This window comes from Phyllosticta citriasiana (assembly GCF_038021145.1).
Source record: "Phyllosticta citriasiana strain CBS 120426 chromosome Unknown IWZ02scaffold_3, whole genome shotgun sequence".
Taxonomy (NCBI): Eukaryota; Fungi; Ascomycota; class Dothideomycetes; order Botryosphaeriales; family Phyllostictaceae; genus Phyllosticta; species Phyllosticta citriasiana.
Genome location: NW_027117280.1, coordinates 804,744 through 817,725, shown reverse-complemented (window position 1 = coordinate 817,725; position 12,982 = coordinate 804,744). Strand labels below are relative to the sequence as shown.

The 12,982-nt window shown below is 56.7% G+C and overlaps 5 protein-coding genes across 5 annotated transcripts; 2 read left to right on the top strand and 3 right to left on the bottom strand.

The window, feature by feature from the left end:
- Nucleotides 1–964: 964 nt before the first annotated feature.
- IWZ02DRAFT_373408 (Nnf1-domain-containing protein) lies at nt 965–1,792 on the bottom strand (the record flags this gene model as incomplete). Its single annotated transcript, XM_066764702.1, has 3 exons — nt 965–1,244; nt 1,298–1,437; nt 1,517–1,792. 3 exons carry the CDS (start codon nt 1,790–1,792, stop codon nt 965–967), a joined length of 696 nt encoding a protein of 231 aa, XP_066625135.1.
- A 495-nt stretch (nt 1,793–2,287) lies between these two features.
- On the top strand, nt 2,288–2,754 carry IWZ02DRAFT_488123 (uncharacterized protein; the record flags this gene model as incomplete). Its single annotated transcript, XM_066769431.1, has 2 exons — nt 2,288–2,395; nt 2,446–2,754. 2 exons carry the CDS (start codon nt 2,288–2,290, stop codon nt 2,752–2,754), a joined length of 417 nt encoding a protein of 138 aa, XP_066625134.1.
- A 2,212-nt stretch (nt 2,755–4,966) lies between these two features.
- On the bottom strand, nt 4,967–7,218 carry IWZ02DRAFT_177599 (uncharacterized protein). The gene is made up of 3 exons (XM_066762246.1): nt 6,800–7,218; nt 6,137–6,754; nt 4,967–6,086 (listed from the first exon to the last, which is right to left on the bottom strand). Exons 1-3 carry the CDS (start codon nt 6,962–6,964, stop codon nt 5,064–5,066), a joined length of 1,806 nt encoding a protein of 601 aa, XP_066625133.1. The 5' UTR covers nt 6,965–7,218; the 3' UTR covers nt 4,967–5,063.
- Nucleotides 7,219–8,237: 1,019 nt separating this feature from the next.
- Nucleotides 8,238–10,009, bottom strand: IWZ02DRAFT_444082 (aspartyl aminopeptidase). The gene has a single exon (XM_066767079.1). It carries the CDS (start codon nt 9,554–9,556, stop codon nt 8,282–8,284), a length of 1,275 nt encoding a protein of 424 aa, XP_066625132.1. The 5' UTR covers nt 9,557–10,009; the 3' UTR covers nt 8,238–8,281.
- Nucleotides 10,010–10,543: 534 nt separating this feature from the next.
- On the top strand, nt 10,544–12,866 carry IWZ02DRAFT_177531 (WD40-repeat-containing domain protein). The gene is made up of 4 exons (XM_066762245.1): nt 10,544–10,964; nt 11,090–11,217; nt 11,274–11,833; nt 11,884–12,866. Exons 1-4 carry the CDS (start codon nt 10,696–10,698, stop codon nt 12,724–12,726), a joined length of 1,800 nt encoding a protein of 599 aa, XP_066625131.1. The 5' UTR covers nt 10,544–10,695; the 3' UTR covers nt 12,727–12,866.
- Nucleotides 12,867–12,982: the final 116 nt, after the last annotated feature.

The window sequence follows — 12,982 nt, the reverse complement described above, 5'->3', positions numbered from 1 at the left end:
CGCGAGGCGTGGCCGAGCTGGAGAGAGCGAAGGAGGTCCATGAGCTTTGGAATCATTTTCGAGTAGCCAGGAACAAGGCGATACTGAAAAGGCGACTCTTGGATTGATGGACGATGTAGCCAGAGCAAGTTCCTCGGTAATGATCCAAACGTCGATGATGGTTGAAGAGCTGGTGCACGACAAGCATCCGAAGAGCAGGAATGCTGCTGTACATGCGCAATGCTTGTTGGATATGAAAAGATTCAAGATTGATGGTGGAAAAGCCTATGGGCTTGGAACGTTGCGGTACGTCTGCGACGAGACTCGGAAATATATCGATTTTTGAACTTTCAGAAACCCCAGGCGCTTGGCCTTCATCATATCCTATGGTTTGAAAACCCAAGTTTAAGCAAGTTGCCTTGGAAGGGAGTACGACAAACTTTTTGACAATGAGTTTCGTTTGGATCTTGACATTGTCACTGTATTTGAGAAGGCCAATATCAGCTATCAGGACGTTGAATCCGGCCAACCTTCCAGTCAAAGGTGCCGTGAAACATCCTTGAGCGCAGTCAGCGCTGTCCGCTTGCAACCATTGAGCATCAAGTTGGTCTCCAAAGCTGATGTTCTGGCCAAGTCATCATGTGTTGAGATTATGGATAGACTTACTGTCCGCCCATGACCACGTGCGACATCGAATGCTAATGCTGTGTCAAAAGCTCGGCGGGATGGTGCTCTGCTCAGAATCACTTCCGACGTCTTTTCATGAGGCCCTCTGGTCAGAGATTGAGCCGATGCAAATCCAGCGAGCTGCCATTTGATTCGACATGTCTGCCCGTGTATTAATAATCTTGCCCGAGCGTCAATAGGTCGAGGAATCGTGGATCCCGCCTTTGTGCCGGAAAAGCCTGTAGAATCAATGGTTGCCGTACCAAGTTTCCTTGGCATGACACAGGCGGTTCTCGCGGACGGCACCTGCAGCATCGCTTCATCGAGAGAGTTCCGAATCGATGTCGAGTACCTCCGTGGTCAAATTTTGCACTTCCTCGGCCGACAACATGTCAACAGTCCCCTGCAAATCTGCAACGACACGCTCGAGGCCGGATGTGAGAGCCTCGAGCTCGGCTCTTTGCGCCAGAACATCGGACAGCAAAGCCTTATTAGCTTGCTGCATGGTCGCCAGCTGGTCTTCCAGAGATGTGGTCTGGGCGGCAAGAAAGGGCTGAAGGTGTGCCAGGATCAAAGTCTGAGCGGGCAGTGTGTGGGGCCTGTGCATGTTTGTCAATCATTGGAGAGTGGCGCCACAAGCTCCGACCCTTACGGTGTTGGGGGTTCGACGGGTGCCCCGTTTGCATCTGCCTCGGCGCGTTGTTTGCGCTTCTTCGCATCGTCGACGAGGGTGTCGAGAGAATTCAGGGAATAAACCACATTCCGCGATGCCAGGATGTGGTCAAAGTTGGACTATCGAGCGGAGGGTTAGCGGGAGTGGCCAAGGATAAACAACGGAAATGAAGACGAGGCTGTGGCACTGCCGACTCACCGAAGCAGCACTGGCGATCTTGGAGGTGAAGTCTCGATGAAGAGCGCCCAGAGCCTCGGGGACGTACTGTGCCGGCGTCGGGAAACATGAGGCAAAGTTGGAGTACGAGCAGCGGTCCAGGGTCGCCTGAACTGCCTTGGAGAAGACTTGTTGCAGGGCTTGAGCGCGTTTACCGGGCGTTTGGGCGACGGGAGGGGCCGGTGGCGGAGAGGGCGAGGGCGAGGGCGAGGTAGCAGGTTGATCGCCGGTAGGATTTCCGTTGAGGGCAGCAGGCATGGCGGAAAAGGTTGTGGTGGAGGAGAGAGAAATTAGCTGGAACAATGTTTTGGTGTTTTGAGGTTGTCGGCCGGGAGCCGGGAGTCGGGAGTCGGGAGAGACAGTACCCAGGTAACTCCGGCTCAGCCCTGCACGCACAGGCCCCCGGCAATCGCTCTCCCGTCTCGCGTCGCTTTTGCCGGCCGCCTGACTGTGACCTTCTTTGCGTCTGCAACTGGCACTGTAGGTAGACGGCACCCTACACCACCATCTTCTCTCCTGCGCTTCATCTTCCATCTCGACCCTTCCCAGCCCGTCGCCCAACATGTCTGTTTCCCAGCACCGCCCCCTTTCCCGTGTCTGCCGATTTCCGTAGGCGAGCTCTGTTCGTATCGGGTGGCTATGGCTGCAGCTCCGGGGGCCGAAGATCAATTCATGTCTAAACGGGGAAAATTCTAAAGCGTTTAGCTCTAAAAGGCCCTTGCTTTTTCCTGTTGGTCTTGGGATCTATATAATATGTCGTGGGGCGCCAGCCACAGTGTAGCTGACCAGCCTGATTGCTTCGTAAACACCTACTCGCCGTCAACAATGGACTCGTTCAACGAGAAGATGCCAATCGTCACTGTCCGTATCCACCAAACCTGCAGCACACACTTACTGACAAACGACCTCAGATTCAAGTCTCCTCGGCACCCCAGTCTGAAAACAACATGGCCGTTTACGTGCCCATGACGGTATCCGAAAAGCGCCTCAAGGTGCCCCTGTCCGTTGTGATTCCGCAAACGCTGCAGCCATCTCGAAGGATTCCTGTCATGGACGAGGAGGCTCAAGTAGAGATGCTCAAAGAGTACAGAGGCTCCCTCCAATGGGTAACAGCCGTACTCCTTCTCGTAGGCATTTGCGTCTTGGCCTGGTTCATTCGAATTGCACTGCTTGCAGCTGCACCGCCAGTGAAGCTCCATGCAGGCGTAATCGCGCCTTGAGCCGTGACTGCTAGGGACTTCATCTCTTGAATCACGGGATCGTGCCGCTTAGGTTTGTCCGACGCGTGCCTGCCGACCATGTGTCGCCAAATGGACGGTTTCTTGCAGGCACATATGGCACCAATCGCCGTTGTGGTCCTTTAAAATCCACTCGTTCGAACTTGCACCTTCCCTTCCACACACCATCCATCCACCTCAAACCCCTCAAAGGTATGACCACCGCCCGACCTCAAGGTTTTTGGCCAATGGCCGTCTTGAAAAGGTCAGCATCCCGTTTCCGTTTCCCTCACTGACACTCCTCAGACTGCTCACCAACGCCTTCCGGCGCTTCATCCAACATGAGGGCTCCCAATCTCCCCAATGGCGCCACCATGCACGTCTACGACCGCCCCAAGGAGCGCACTGGCATGTGGACCTTCTGCGAAACTTGCAAGAAGAGCCTGAAGACTTGCGACTGGCCCAGGCATGAACCAGGCAAAAAGCATGCGGCTGCCTTGGCCAAGATCAGGGAAGCTGAACAAGAAGCTCTCAACGCTGAACACGTCGCTACGTCTTGGAGCGACGAGGCCAACGCCGCCGCTGCCGGCAGCTCCTTTGCTGCTAATGGAGACGTCAAGCCAACCAGCGGTCGCGCCTGTCACAACTGCGGCCAAGAGGGCCACTTCGCCATGGACTGCACAGAGCCTCGCTCTGGCGGCGGCGGCGGCGGCGGCGGCGGTAGAGCCTGTCACAACTGCGGCTCGACCGATCACCTGGCGAGGGAGTGCACTGAGCCTCGCTCTGGCGGCGGCGGTGGTGGTGGAAGGGCCTGTCATAACTGCGGCTCTACGGACCACCTCGCGAGGGAGTGCACTGAGCCTCGCTCTGGCGGCGGCGGTGGTGGTGGAAGGGCCTGTCATAACTGCAGCTCTACGGACCACCTCGCGAGAGAGTGCACTGAGCCTCGCTCTGGCGGCGGCGGTAGGGCCTGTCACAACTGCGGCTCGACCGATCACCTGGCGAGGGAATGCCCTGAGCGTTCCGCTCTCAAGTGCCACAAGTGCCAGCAGCCCGGCCACATTGCAAAGGACTGCAGCTACATCAAGTGCGCCAACTGCGACGCCGAGGACCACCAGTGGAGGGAATGCATGCTGCCCAGGAACTGGCCGAAGGTCAAGCTCACCTTCTGGTGCAAGAGCTGCAAGCAGCGTAAGTCTGGAAAGGTTCAGGGACTGTGCGGCCAAGGGCTAACGCAAGACACAGGCGGCCACGACGCCAAAACGTGCCCCAACCCCACTGCTGTCACGTCCGGATTCGGAGTTGACAGTGGCGTTGGTGGATTCGACAATGGTGCTGCTGGCTTCGATAACTCTGCGGTCACCGACGATGCTACTGCTGGTGCTGGCGACTGGGGCGGTGGTCATGCTGCCGACGACCATGCTGCTGCTTCTGGTGGTTGGGGCGGCGCTCCTGTCGCCGACGACGACACTGGAATGTGGTAAACGACGAAGCGCAGGTGCTGGGTCGACACTTCGACCTGGGACGGAACAACGCAGCTCAGCTCCGCATGTGTACCATTACTAGACCTGTTGCTCGCAAAGGGTCAAGGGGTCATGATCGGGAAATGGGAATGGGGTGAAAGGGTGCAAAACTGACTCGGCTTTTGAGTTTCGTTGCTGTAATCCAATGGCTCGAGCTCTAAAAACACAAAATCAGTCTCGTCTACTTCATGCTTGATGCCAAAGTGTCGGTGACTTTGTGCCGCACCAAAGAACTGACATGCCTGGCAGATTGATATTGCTTGTCTATCCTACCAACCTAAGCCAAGTTGCCTTGAGCCTCTGGTGGAATTCTGCAGACATCTTGCCTACACCCCTTTCAAGTGAAGAACCTCCCCAACTACCTTCACTTCATCCGCAAAACCATCTCTTCTTTTATGCAGGCGCAACGGCTTAAACCAACCAACCAACCAACCTCTATTCTAACATCGATTAGACCTGACCCACCCGAAACCCACTCAATAGCTCTGCGCTGCAACCTCAATCCAATTGGAAACCGAAAGCCCAGCCAGTCCCGTAAACGCCAAAGCCAAACGCCGCCTCAAAGCCTTCCGTGGCAAGACTACGAATGCTACTGATTGTAGTGGAAATCATGGTAGGTAGGGTCCTCCTTATTGCCACCTGGCCGTTCTATCCATCCAGTTCGTCCGTCTGTCCGTCCGTCCGTCCAATGCCCGCCCGCCTGCCCAGGGTATCTCTGATGGAGAGGGGGAGAAACGCGAAAAGCAAAACGAAAAAGGTGATCGAGGAGGTGATGTCAGTCCCGTCCCGTCACTCCCACGACCATCTCAAGTTGGCCGCGGCGTCGCCCTCGCTGCCGCGACTGCTCACGCTGTCGGCGCTCAGCTTCTTCGGATTCAACGCCGCCTCGCCGCTCTCGCGCGTGCCCCTGCGCTTCTTGCCGCGCGCGACGACGGCGCAGCGTAGCTCGTGGCCTCGGGCGGGCAAGCGGCGGAGACGGGCGCGGAATCTGCTGCGGCGATTGTCACCAGCACCACCGCTGCCACGGCCACCGCGCCAGCCGCGCGCAAAGACGGCGCTGACCTCCTCGAGCGTCATGTTGCTCGTCTCGACGTAGGTGCAGTACATGACGGCGACGGCGAAGACGTCCCAGGCGACGAAAACGGCGTAGTAGCGCCAGCCGAGGCGCGAAAAGGCGATGCCAGTCACGAACGTGTTGTAGAAGTTTGCCACGTTGGTGGCCAGGTTGTACAGGCCCATGCCCTTGGCGCGCGACTCGTAGCGCAGGCACTCGACCGGGTACAGCGCCTGCAGCGGCGTCACGCCCAGGCTATAGACGAGCATGAGGAGGAAGGTTAGCGCGATGATGGCGCGCGATTGCCCCGTTGGGATGGACGTGCTTGTTGGGGACGGCGAGTTTGTCGCGTTCAGCGGCATCACGATGACCCAGATGAAGGCGATGGCGCTGATGGAGGAGAGGAGTTGGCGCCGGCGTCCGAGAGCGTCGCTGAGCCAGGCTCCGACGAGGGCGCCCGCGAGCGCCATCAGGGTCAGCAGGGCGGTCAGGAGTAGCCGCGTGCGGTTGTTGGTGATGCCGGCCGTGAGGAGGACAGTTGGATAGTAGTACGATGTCGACGCGTTGCCCACCCATTGGTTGAAGAAGGCGAAAGTTATCACAATATAGGTGCGGTAGCGCACTTCGGGCGTGTTGAAGAGCTCGCGGTAGTCCCACCACCGCTTGTCAGCGCCTGTGACGGAGATGTCGGCCACCATCTCTCTGTACTCGAGCTGTACAATGGGACAGTCGCGGCGCCCTTCGCCGTGGTATTTTGTCTACTCTGTCAGCTGAGTCTCTAGTCAAGGCTTCCTTGCGAGAATCTCACCATGACCCTCAATGCCTCGTCATGTCTGTCATTAGCAATCAACCATCGCGGCGTCTCGGGCACAAAGAGGCTTCCCACCATGACGATGCCCGCGAACATCATCTGCAGCCACGACGGGATGCGCCAGCTCTGCGGTCCGTCTATGGCGCTCGTTGCGTACGGCACAAACGTGCCAGGCAACGCGCCGACGAACCAGAACGTGTTGTACACACCCGTCAGCATACCACGGTACGCGGGATGTGCCATTTCGCTGACATAGGCGGGACCAGCAGTCGCACATATGCTGACGCCGAAACCAAGGACGAAGCGGCCTCCGATGAATGCTCCCAGGCTGGTCGAAGAGGCCTGCACGCCGGCACCCAGGATGATGATCGAGGCGCCCGTGAACATGCCCCATCGGCGACCAAAAGTGTCGCAGGCTGGCCCTGCGGCAAAGGATCCCACGAGGTTGCCGATTTGGTAGATTGCGTAGACGATTCCGGTTGTGGGAGTGCCGTTGACGAGATCAAATCCAAAATAGGAGCGGTACTGGGGGTAGGAGTTTATGGCGGCCATTAGGGAGCCGTCATATCCATTGATGCAAGAATTGAGCGTGGCCAGCAGCAGGATGGCGTAGAGCTGGTCCCGTTAGACCTGGTTCGTGGTGACGGTGGGACGACGCACTTTGAACATGGACTTTGTCCACGGCGATGGCTTTGCCTGAGCGCTTGCTGAGGCTAGGTCGTTGTTATCGACATTACAGTCGTCGTCTTCCTCTCCCCATGAGAAGATGTCGTACTCTTTCCTGGCCGGAAATGTCCAGTCTTCATTTTCCGTCGAGGTAGCCATGGTCGGCTGTTGGATTCAGTTGGGGACATGCAAGTCGTGGAGGAGCGATGGTGGTCGAAGAAAGGGGAGGGAGGCTACGGTGCCATGGCGGGCGCGGCGGCTGGCAATACCGGTCGATATATGCAGAAGATCCACATGGGGTAATAATATCATGGAGGGTCGGCCATGGAGCAGGACCCGACGACCTGGTTCAGGTGTCGACATATACCAGCATCATACGACGGCCACGACAACGCAGACTCAAAATAGCCGCGGATCTGGTCGTCGCACAGGATGCACGCTGACTAGAACCATGTAGACTCGAGTTGCGCGGTGCCTGCGGGAGTTTGCATGCGGTTTCAGCTCCGTCATGAGGTTGCGGATCGCCGGTCCGGTCCTTCACGAAAAAGGCCACGATAGGGAACAGGCGGGGGTCAGAGACGACTCGTATCGCCCAAAGGGTGCAGACAAGACCATTCGCACTCCTCTCCACTACCTTCCTGCTCTCGATAGCCGCCGGCATCAAAAACATGAATCTTGGGCGCAGCCGAGCGGTTGCGTGTGCCACGACTTTCTTGGTCCGTTGGTTACAGCTGTTTCTCCTGCAGTGGCACAAGAAGAAGAAGCAGAATTCTGCTCGACGAAACGAGCGCCCTGCAGCCCCTTGCACCAATCGAAAACTGCGTGCATGTGCGCCACAGATCTGCCAGCCACTCCTCTCGTACGATCAATCTCGTTGCTATGGCCGCTTCCCAGCCGTTTGGCTTCTGCGTATCGAGTTTCTCCATAATTGGCATCACCAAGCCTCCTGGGCCTCACCTATTTACGCCTCTTTTTCTTTTGGGCGACGGCCTGACTGCACCTGTAGATTAGCAATAGGGCTCGGCCTCGATCTTGTTAGACTCCGTCCCGACTCCCAAAAGCGTGCGTCTGGTACGACTGATGGCTACGCCATGTCGTCTGGAAATTGGCAACCATCATTTCTCAACGGGGATGCTGCCTCTGCACACCGCCCCATTTTTCTGCACTTCGGTCAGTATCAGCACAGAAAAACAATAAATGGTGGCGAGAGAAGATTCGGAAAGTTCGGAACGCCATCGTCAAAGCTTGTCAAGCCCACCCGTCAAGTGTGTAGTGGTCTGCTTAAGGGCAACAAGAGCCCCGTCGATTCCCTGCGGCCTTGCAACTTCCTCTCTTCACATGTTTTTGGTGAGGTGCCTTGCTTCGTCGAATGCGTTACGATAGTTGCTCTCCGCTACACTGATTATCAAACAACGTCAGATGCGTCACTTACTCATGAACCACCTACACCAACTCCGCCCATATAAGACGACATGTTCAATCAATCAGAATCTTCTTCTCCAACTCTCCAAAATGTTCAAAGAAACTCTCAAAGAGATTCACAGCATGCTCAACATCATGTGCGCCTCCTGTTTCTCTGATGCTGTGCATGCTCAACTGCGGGTTTCCAAGGTCAAGCGTGCGGGCTCCCATCTTGGCTGCCAGCATCGGTCCAATGGTGCTACCGCAACTCGAGTCGTTGCGCACGACAAAGAGCTGCAGCGGGACACCAGTGCTCTCGGAAGTTTTGTTTACATTGGTCGATGCCTTGGGCGCACGACGGGCCACCTCCTGTAAAAGGACGATGCCGGGCGAGTTGGTGGCATATCTTGCATTGGCATTGATCTTGATGACGGTGCCTTTGTTGAGCTCTGGACGATGCGAAGATTCGTACTTCCCAGCGTAGTTGGGGTGGATCGAATGAGCCATGTCTGCAGAGATGAGGAACGAGGTCGCCAGGGTTTGCTCAAATCCAGTGGCCGTATCCACTTTGACGCGCTCGTACGACTTGTCACTGTTGCTGTCGGTAGGAGGAAGCGCCGAGAGACGCCGGATGACGGCGGGTAGAAGGTTGGAGTCGGCTCCCTGGGCGGTTTGGGAGCCAATCTCTTCGTGGTCAAAGAGGCCAATGAGGCGAATCGTGTGATCATTGTCGAGGGTCGAAGGAGATGTCAGGGACTTGATGATGCCTTCAACGCTGCAGTAAGACATCATGAGGTTGTCCAGGCGCGCGGAAAAGATCAGCTCATTGTTCAGTCCTCCGATGACGGATTTCTGGGTGTCATAGAGCACCATCTCGAAGTCTTGGACCTCAGATGGCTGCACTCCGGCATGCTCTGCAATAATCTCGACAATGTATGGGTGATGCCTCTCGGAGGGAGTCTTCAATGGTTCAAAGGGCTCTTCCTCAGAAGTCTTGTCAGCACTCGCGTTTTCGCTCTTGCCTTGCCTGTTGAGCTCAGCGGCGACCAGCCCGGCAATGGGGAAAAGCTGCGTCTCTTTGTTGAAGCTGAAATCTTGGGTGCGCTCCAGGTGGATGGCGAGAGTAGGGACCCGCAGGATGGGCCGGTCGACCTTGACAAGCTTTTGTTCAAAGTGGCCATTGGACGTCTTGACCAAGACCCTGCCGGCGATGCCGAGGTCGCGATCAAACCATGTGTGCCAGATTCCTCCACCATATGTCTCGACGCCCACTTGCAAGAATCCGTCGGCTTGTCTCTTTGAGACGGGCTTGATTCGCAAGCACGGCGAGTCGGTGTGGGCGCCGATCATGCCAATGGGGTTGCCAGGTTTCCATTGCTTGCCGATGGCGAAAGCGACGAGGGAAGAGGTATTGCGGGTCAGATAGTATTTTCCACCTGGCTTAAGGGTCGAGGACCAGGCGTCGCGTTCCTACAAAGCACGTCAGTCTGCGACCAAGCTCGACTCGTCGCAGTGCGAACTTTGATCTGGACGAAACCGGCTTTTTCGAGCTTCTCAACAGACGACTTGACGGCGTGGAAAGCTGGAGGAGAGGGCGTTAGCTGGACGCATAAAGTGCGGGGGACAATGTCTGAGGCAAGGCACGGTCACGCACGGGTTGGCGAGGCGTTCACAAAGGACAGAAAGTCCTCGGCGTGTTGCAGAGAAGGAGCCATTCTGGAGAAAGGGCGGGAAATGAGTCGCAGCGGAAGGGTGGGCGTGGGCATGCCAGAACTGGAGATGGTGGTGGAGTGGATGTCCTCTTGATGGTGGTGACGCAGTGGCAGGGCGGCGGCGGGTGTAGCAGACGGACGTGGGCTGTGATTGGCTCGTGAGGCCAATAGACGCGGACTGGACGTGTCGACGGAGCAGGATGATCAAAACAAAGAGACGGCGCGCTAGAAACACGTCCACGTCTTACACTCGGTGATATCCAGCAGCAATTCGCTCGAGTTGGGTTGAGTTGAGTTGAGTTGAGTTGAGGCTCTGTACCAGCAGTCTCCCAGTCCACGGGCAGTCCAGGAAGGCCGGCTTGGCTGTTATCACCACCAACCTGACCCTTCGGTACCTGACCGCCATCTACCAACACGACTCCCCACATCACCCAGCCCGACGCACCAACCGCGACTGCGCGCCCTCGTCCCATTACTCGTCGCCGTCAACCGTGGCCCGGACAGGTCAAATGCGCGACGATTGACCTGACGCTGTGAGCTCGTCGGCCCGCTGCCGATCCGCTTCACTGCTGCTGCTCCGCGCTGCCACAACAACAAACACCGACCTCAAGGGGTGGCTGGGCCGCCTCCAGACAACTCCACCCCCGATTCCACCCAACCCCGCTGCATTCCTGCTACTCTCGCCCTTTGCGACCGCTCGCTGCAGCCGTTGGCTCGCTCCGCGCCCAGCCCGCAACCCTCGCGACTGACAAGACCGGGCCAAGGTGAAGCGCCGCCATGAGGGAAGCCGACGAAGACCTGGCCCTTGGGCCTGATCAAACCCACACTCCCTCTCTCATATCTCCTCCCGAATCAAAGACCCCTCCGACCCAGCGCGCAAAGCGCAATCTGACCAGCGGCGGCGCGCACGGCAATGGAACCGCATCCGAAGCAATCGATGCTTCGGCCCTCACCAAGGCATTGGAGAGATTCGAAGCTGCTGGCAGACGAGAGCATACTCCAACCGGAAGTCCTAGCCGGAAGAGGCAGCGAGTCTATGCCGACAGGTCAGTGAGCCACGAGGTTCCAACGTCCATGGCACCCTAGGTACCGCTAGGGTGCCAAAGTCGTCTGATCCGCCACTTCAGGGTCTATGAAATTCGCCAGAGCCCACTCACTAACCTGAGATCAGATTTATTCCCAACCGCTCAGGCCAAGACTTTCCTGCAAGCTTTAGCTTGATGCACGAAGATGGGTCGCCTGCAACGCCCTCCAAGTCAACAAAGAGAACCCCGCACAACGACATTCATTTTCAGAAGAGTACGTTTGGTGTACCTTCAGCGTCGTTGGTTGTTTGACTGACGCTTTTCTTCTAGCCGAGGAAGCGAATCGTACATTCAGCTCGCTTCTTCGTTCTGAAATGTTTGATGATACTATTCCCCAAAACATAAACTTCGAGACGACTACGATCCATGACCCATCCAGAGCAAAAACGCCTCCTCTCCGGAACTCTTCACTTCCAGCTCCTGCGCTCACACCATCTACCCCTCACAAGAACCTTTTTTCATATGAAGCGCAACGACATCAGAGCATTTCTGGCCACCCCACTCCGCATAGGACGCCTCATCGCCATGGTCCCAATCTCAATACCATGTCGGACATGTACAGCCTGTCCCCGGTCAAGTACAGCAGTCAAACGATGCTCCTAAGTCCCAGAAAAACACCGCGTACAGTCCCCAAGGTGCCTTACAAGGTGCTCGATGCCCCGGAGCTGGCCGACGATTTCTATCTCAACCTTGTGGATTGGGGAAGTCAGAACATCCTCGGTGTTGGTCTGGGCTCATGCGTCTACATGTGGAATTCGTCTTCCGGACGAGTCACCAAGCTCTGCGAACTTCAGGATGACGTTGTAACCAGTGTCAACTGGATCCAACGGGTATGTATCCATGTCCAGGGCAAGACACTCCCGCAGCTAACGGTCGACAGGGCTCCCATGTTGCGATCGGCACCAACAAGGGTTTTGTGCAAATATGGGATGCGCAGACTCAGCGCCGTCTTCGTACCATGACGGGACACACGGCAAGGGTTGGCGCCCTCGCGTGGAACGAGCACATCTTGACGTCTGGCTCCCGCGATCGCTTAATCTATCATCGCGACGTCCGTCAGCCAGATCAGTGGCTCAGGAAGCTCGTCGGCCACAAACAGGAAGTTTGTGGTCTCAAGTGGAATTGTGAGGACGGTCAGTTGGCGTCAGGCGGCAACGACAACAAGCTCATGGTTTGGGAGAATCTCAACGCGGAGCCAACGTTCAAATGGGGCGAGCACACGGCCGCAGTCAAGGCTATCGCCTGGAGCCCTCACCAACGAGGTCTCCTGGCTTCCGGAGGCGGTACAGCCGACCGCACCATCAAGTTCTGGAACACACTCATCTCTCCTCACGGCCCATCGTCGTCGTCCCTTGCCGCTCAAGCCTACCAGAATGCCAACCCCGCCTCGCCGAATGTTCATACAGCTCCAGCGAACCTCTTGTCTAGCATTGACACTGGATCGCAGGTGTGCAACCTCGCATGGAGCCGCAACAGCAACGAGATTGTGTCAACACATGGTTACAGTCAGAACCAAATCATCGTCTGGAAGTATCCAAGCATGCAGCAAGTCGTCAGCCTTACAGGCCACACCTTCCGTGTTCTCTACCTTGCAATGAGTCCAGATGGCCAGGTCATCGTCACGGGTGCCGGAGACGAAACCCTAAGGTTCTGGAACGCTTTCAAGAAAAGAGATAAGACTGGGGGCTTGGGAACCGTGGAAAACTGGGGAGTCATCAGGTGAAGAGGCTGCGAAAGAGTTGGGAAAAGTGTTTGAAAGAAAAGATTGCTCGTCACAGCTTGCACAACGCGGATGCCACAGCATCTAGAACATGTCGGGTCGGGATTCCCTTCATGGAAGATTGCTTGATACGACCGGCTTGGCAAACCCCGGAGAGATTGCCTTTTTTGCTACAGCTCGAAGAAAGGGTTTCGAGCCAGCCGCCGTTTGCTCACGCCGGCCACGGACGTTTTTAGCGGCCCGCTTGCCAGAGTCACAG

Bases quoted from the DNA above. Each gene is read 5' to 3' on its own strand.
- IWZ02DRAFT_177599 (XM_066762246.1), bottom strand. From the start codon at position 6,964: ATGGCTACCTCGACGGAAAATGAAGACTGGACATTTCCGGCCAGGAAA. The intron at 6,755-6,799 runs GTGCGTCGTCCC...TAACGGGACCAG, and splicing joins GGACAAAGTCCATGTTCAAA to CTCTACGCCATCCTGCTGCT. The intron at 6,087-6,136 runs GTGAGATTCTCG...CTGACAGAGTAG, and splicing joins ACGAGGCATTGAGGGTCATG to ACAAAATACCACGGCGAAGG.
- IWZ02DRAFT_444082 (XM_066767079.1), bottom strand. From the start codon at position 9,556: ATGATCGGCGCCCACACCGACTCGCCGTGCTTGCGAATCAAGCCCGTC.
- IWZ02DRAFT_177531 (XM_066762245.1), top strand. From the start codon at position 10,696: ATGAGGGAAGCCGACGAAGACCTGGCCCTTGGGCCTGATCAAACCCAC. The intron at 11,218-11,273 runs GTACGTTTGGTG...CTTTTCTTCTAG, and splicing joins CGACATTCATTTTCAGAAGA to CCGAGGAAGCGAATCGTACA. The intron at 11,834-11,883 runs GTATGTATCCAT...AACGGTCGACAG, and splicing joins GTGTCAACTGGATCCAACGG to GGCTCCCATGTTGCGATCGG.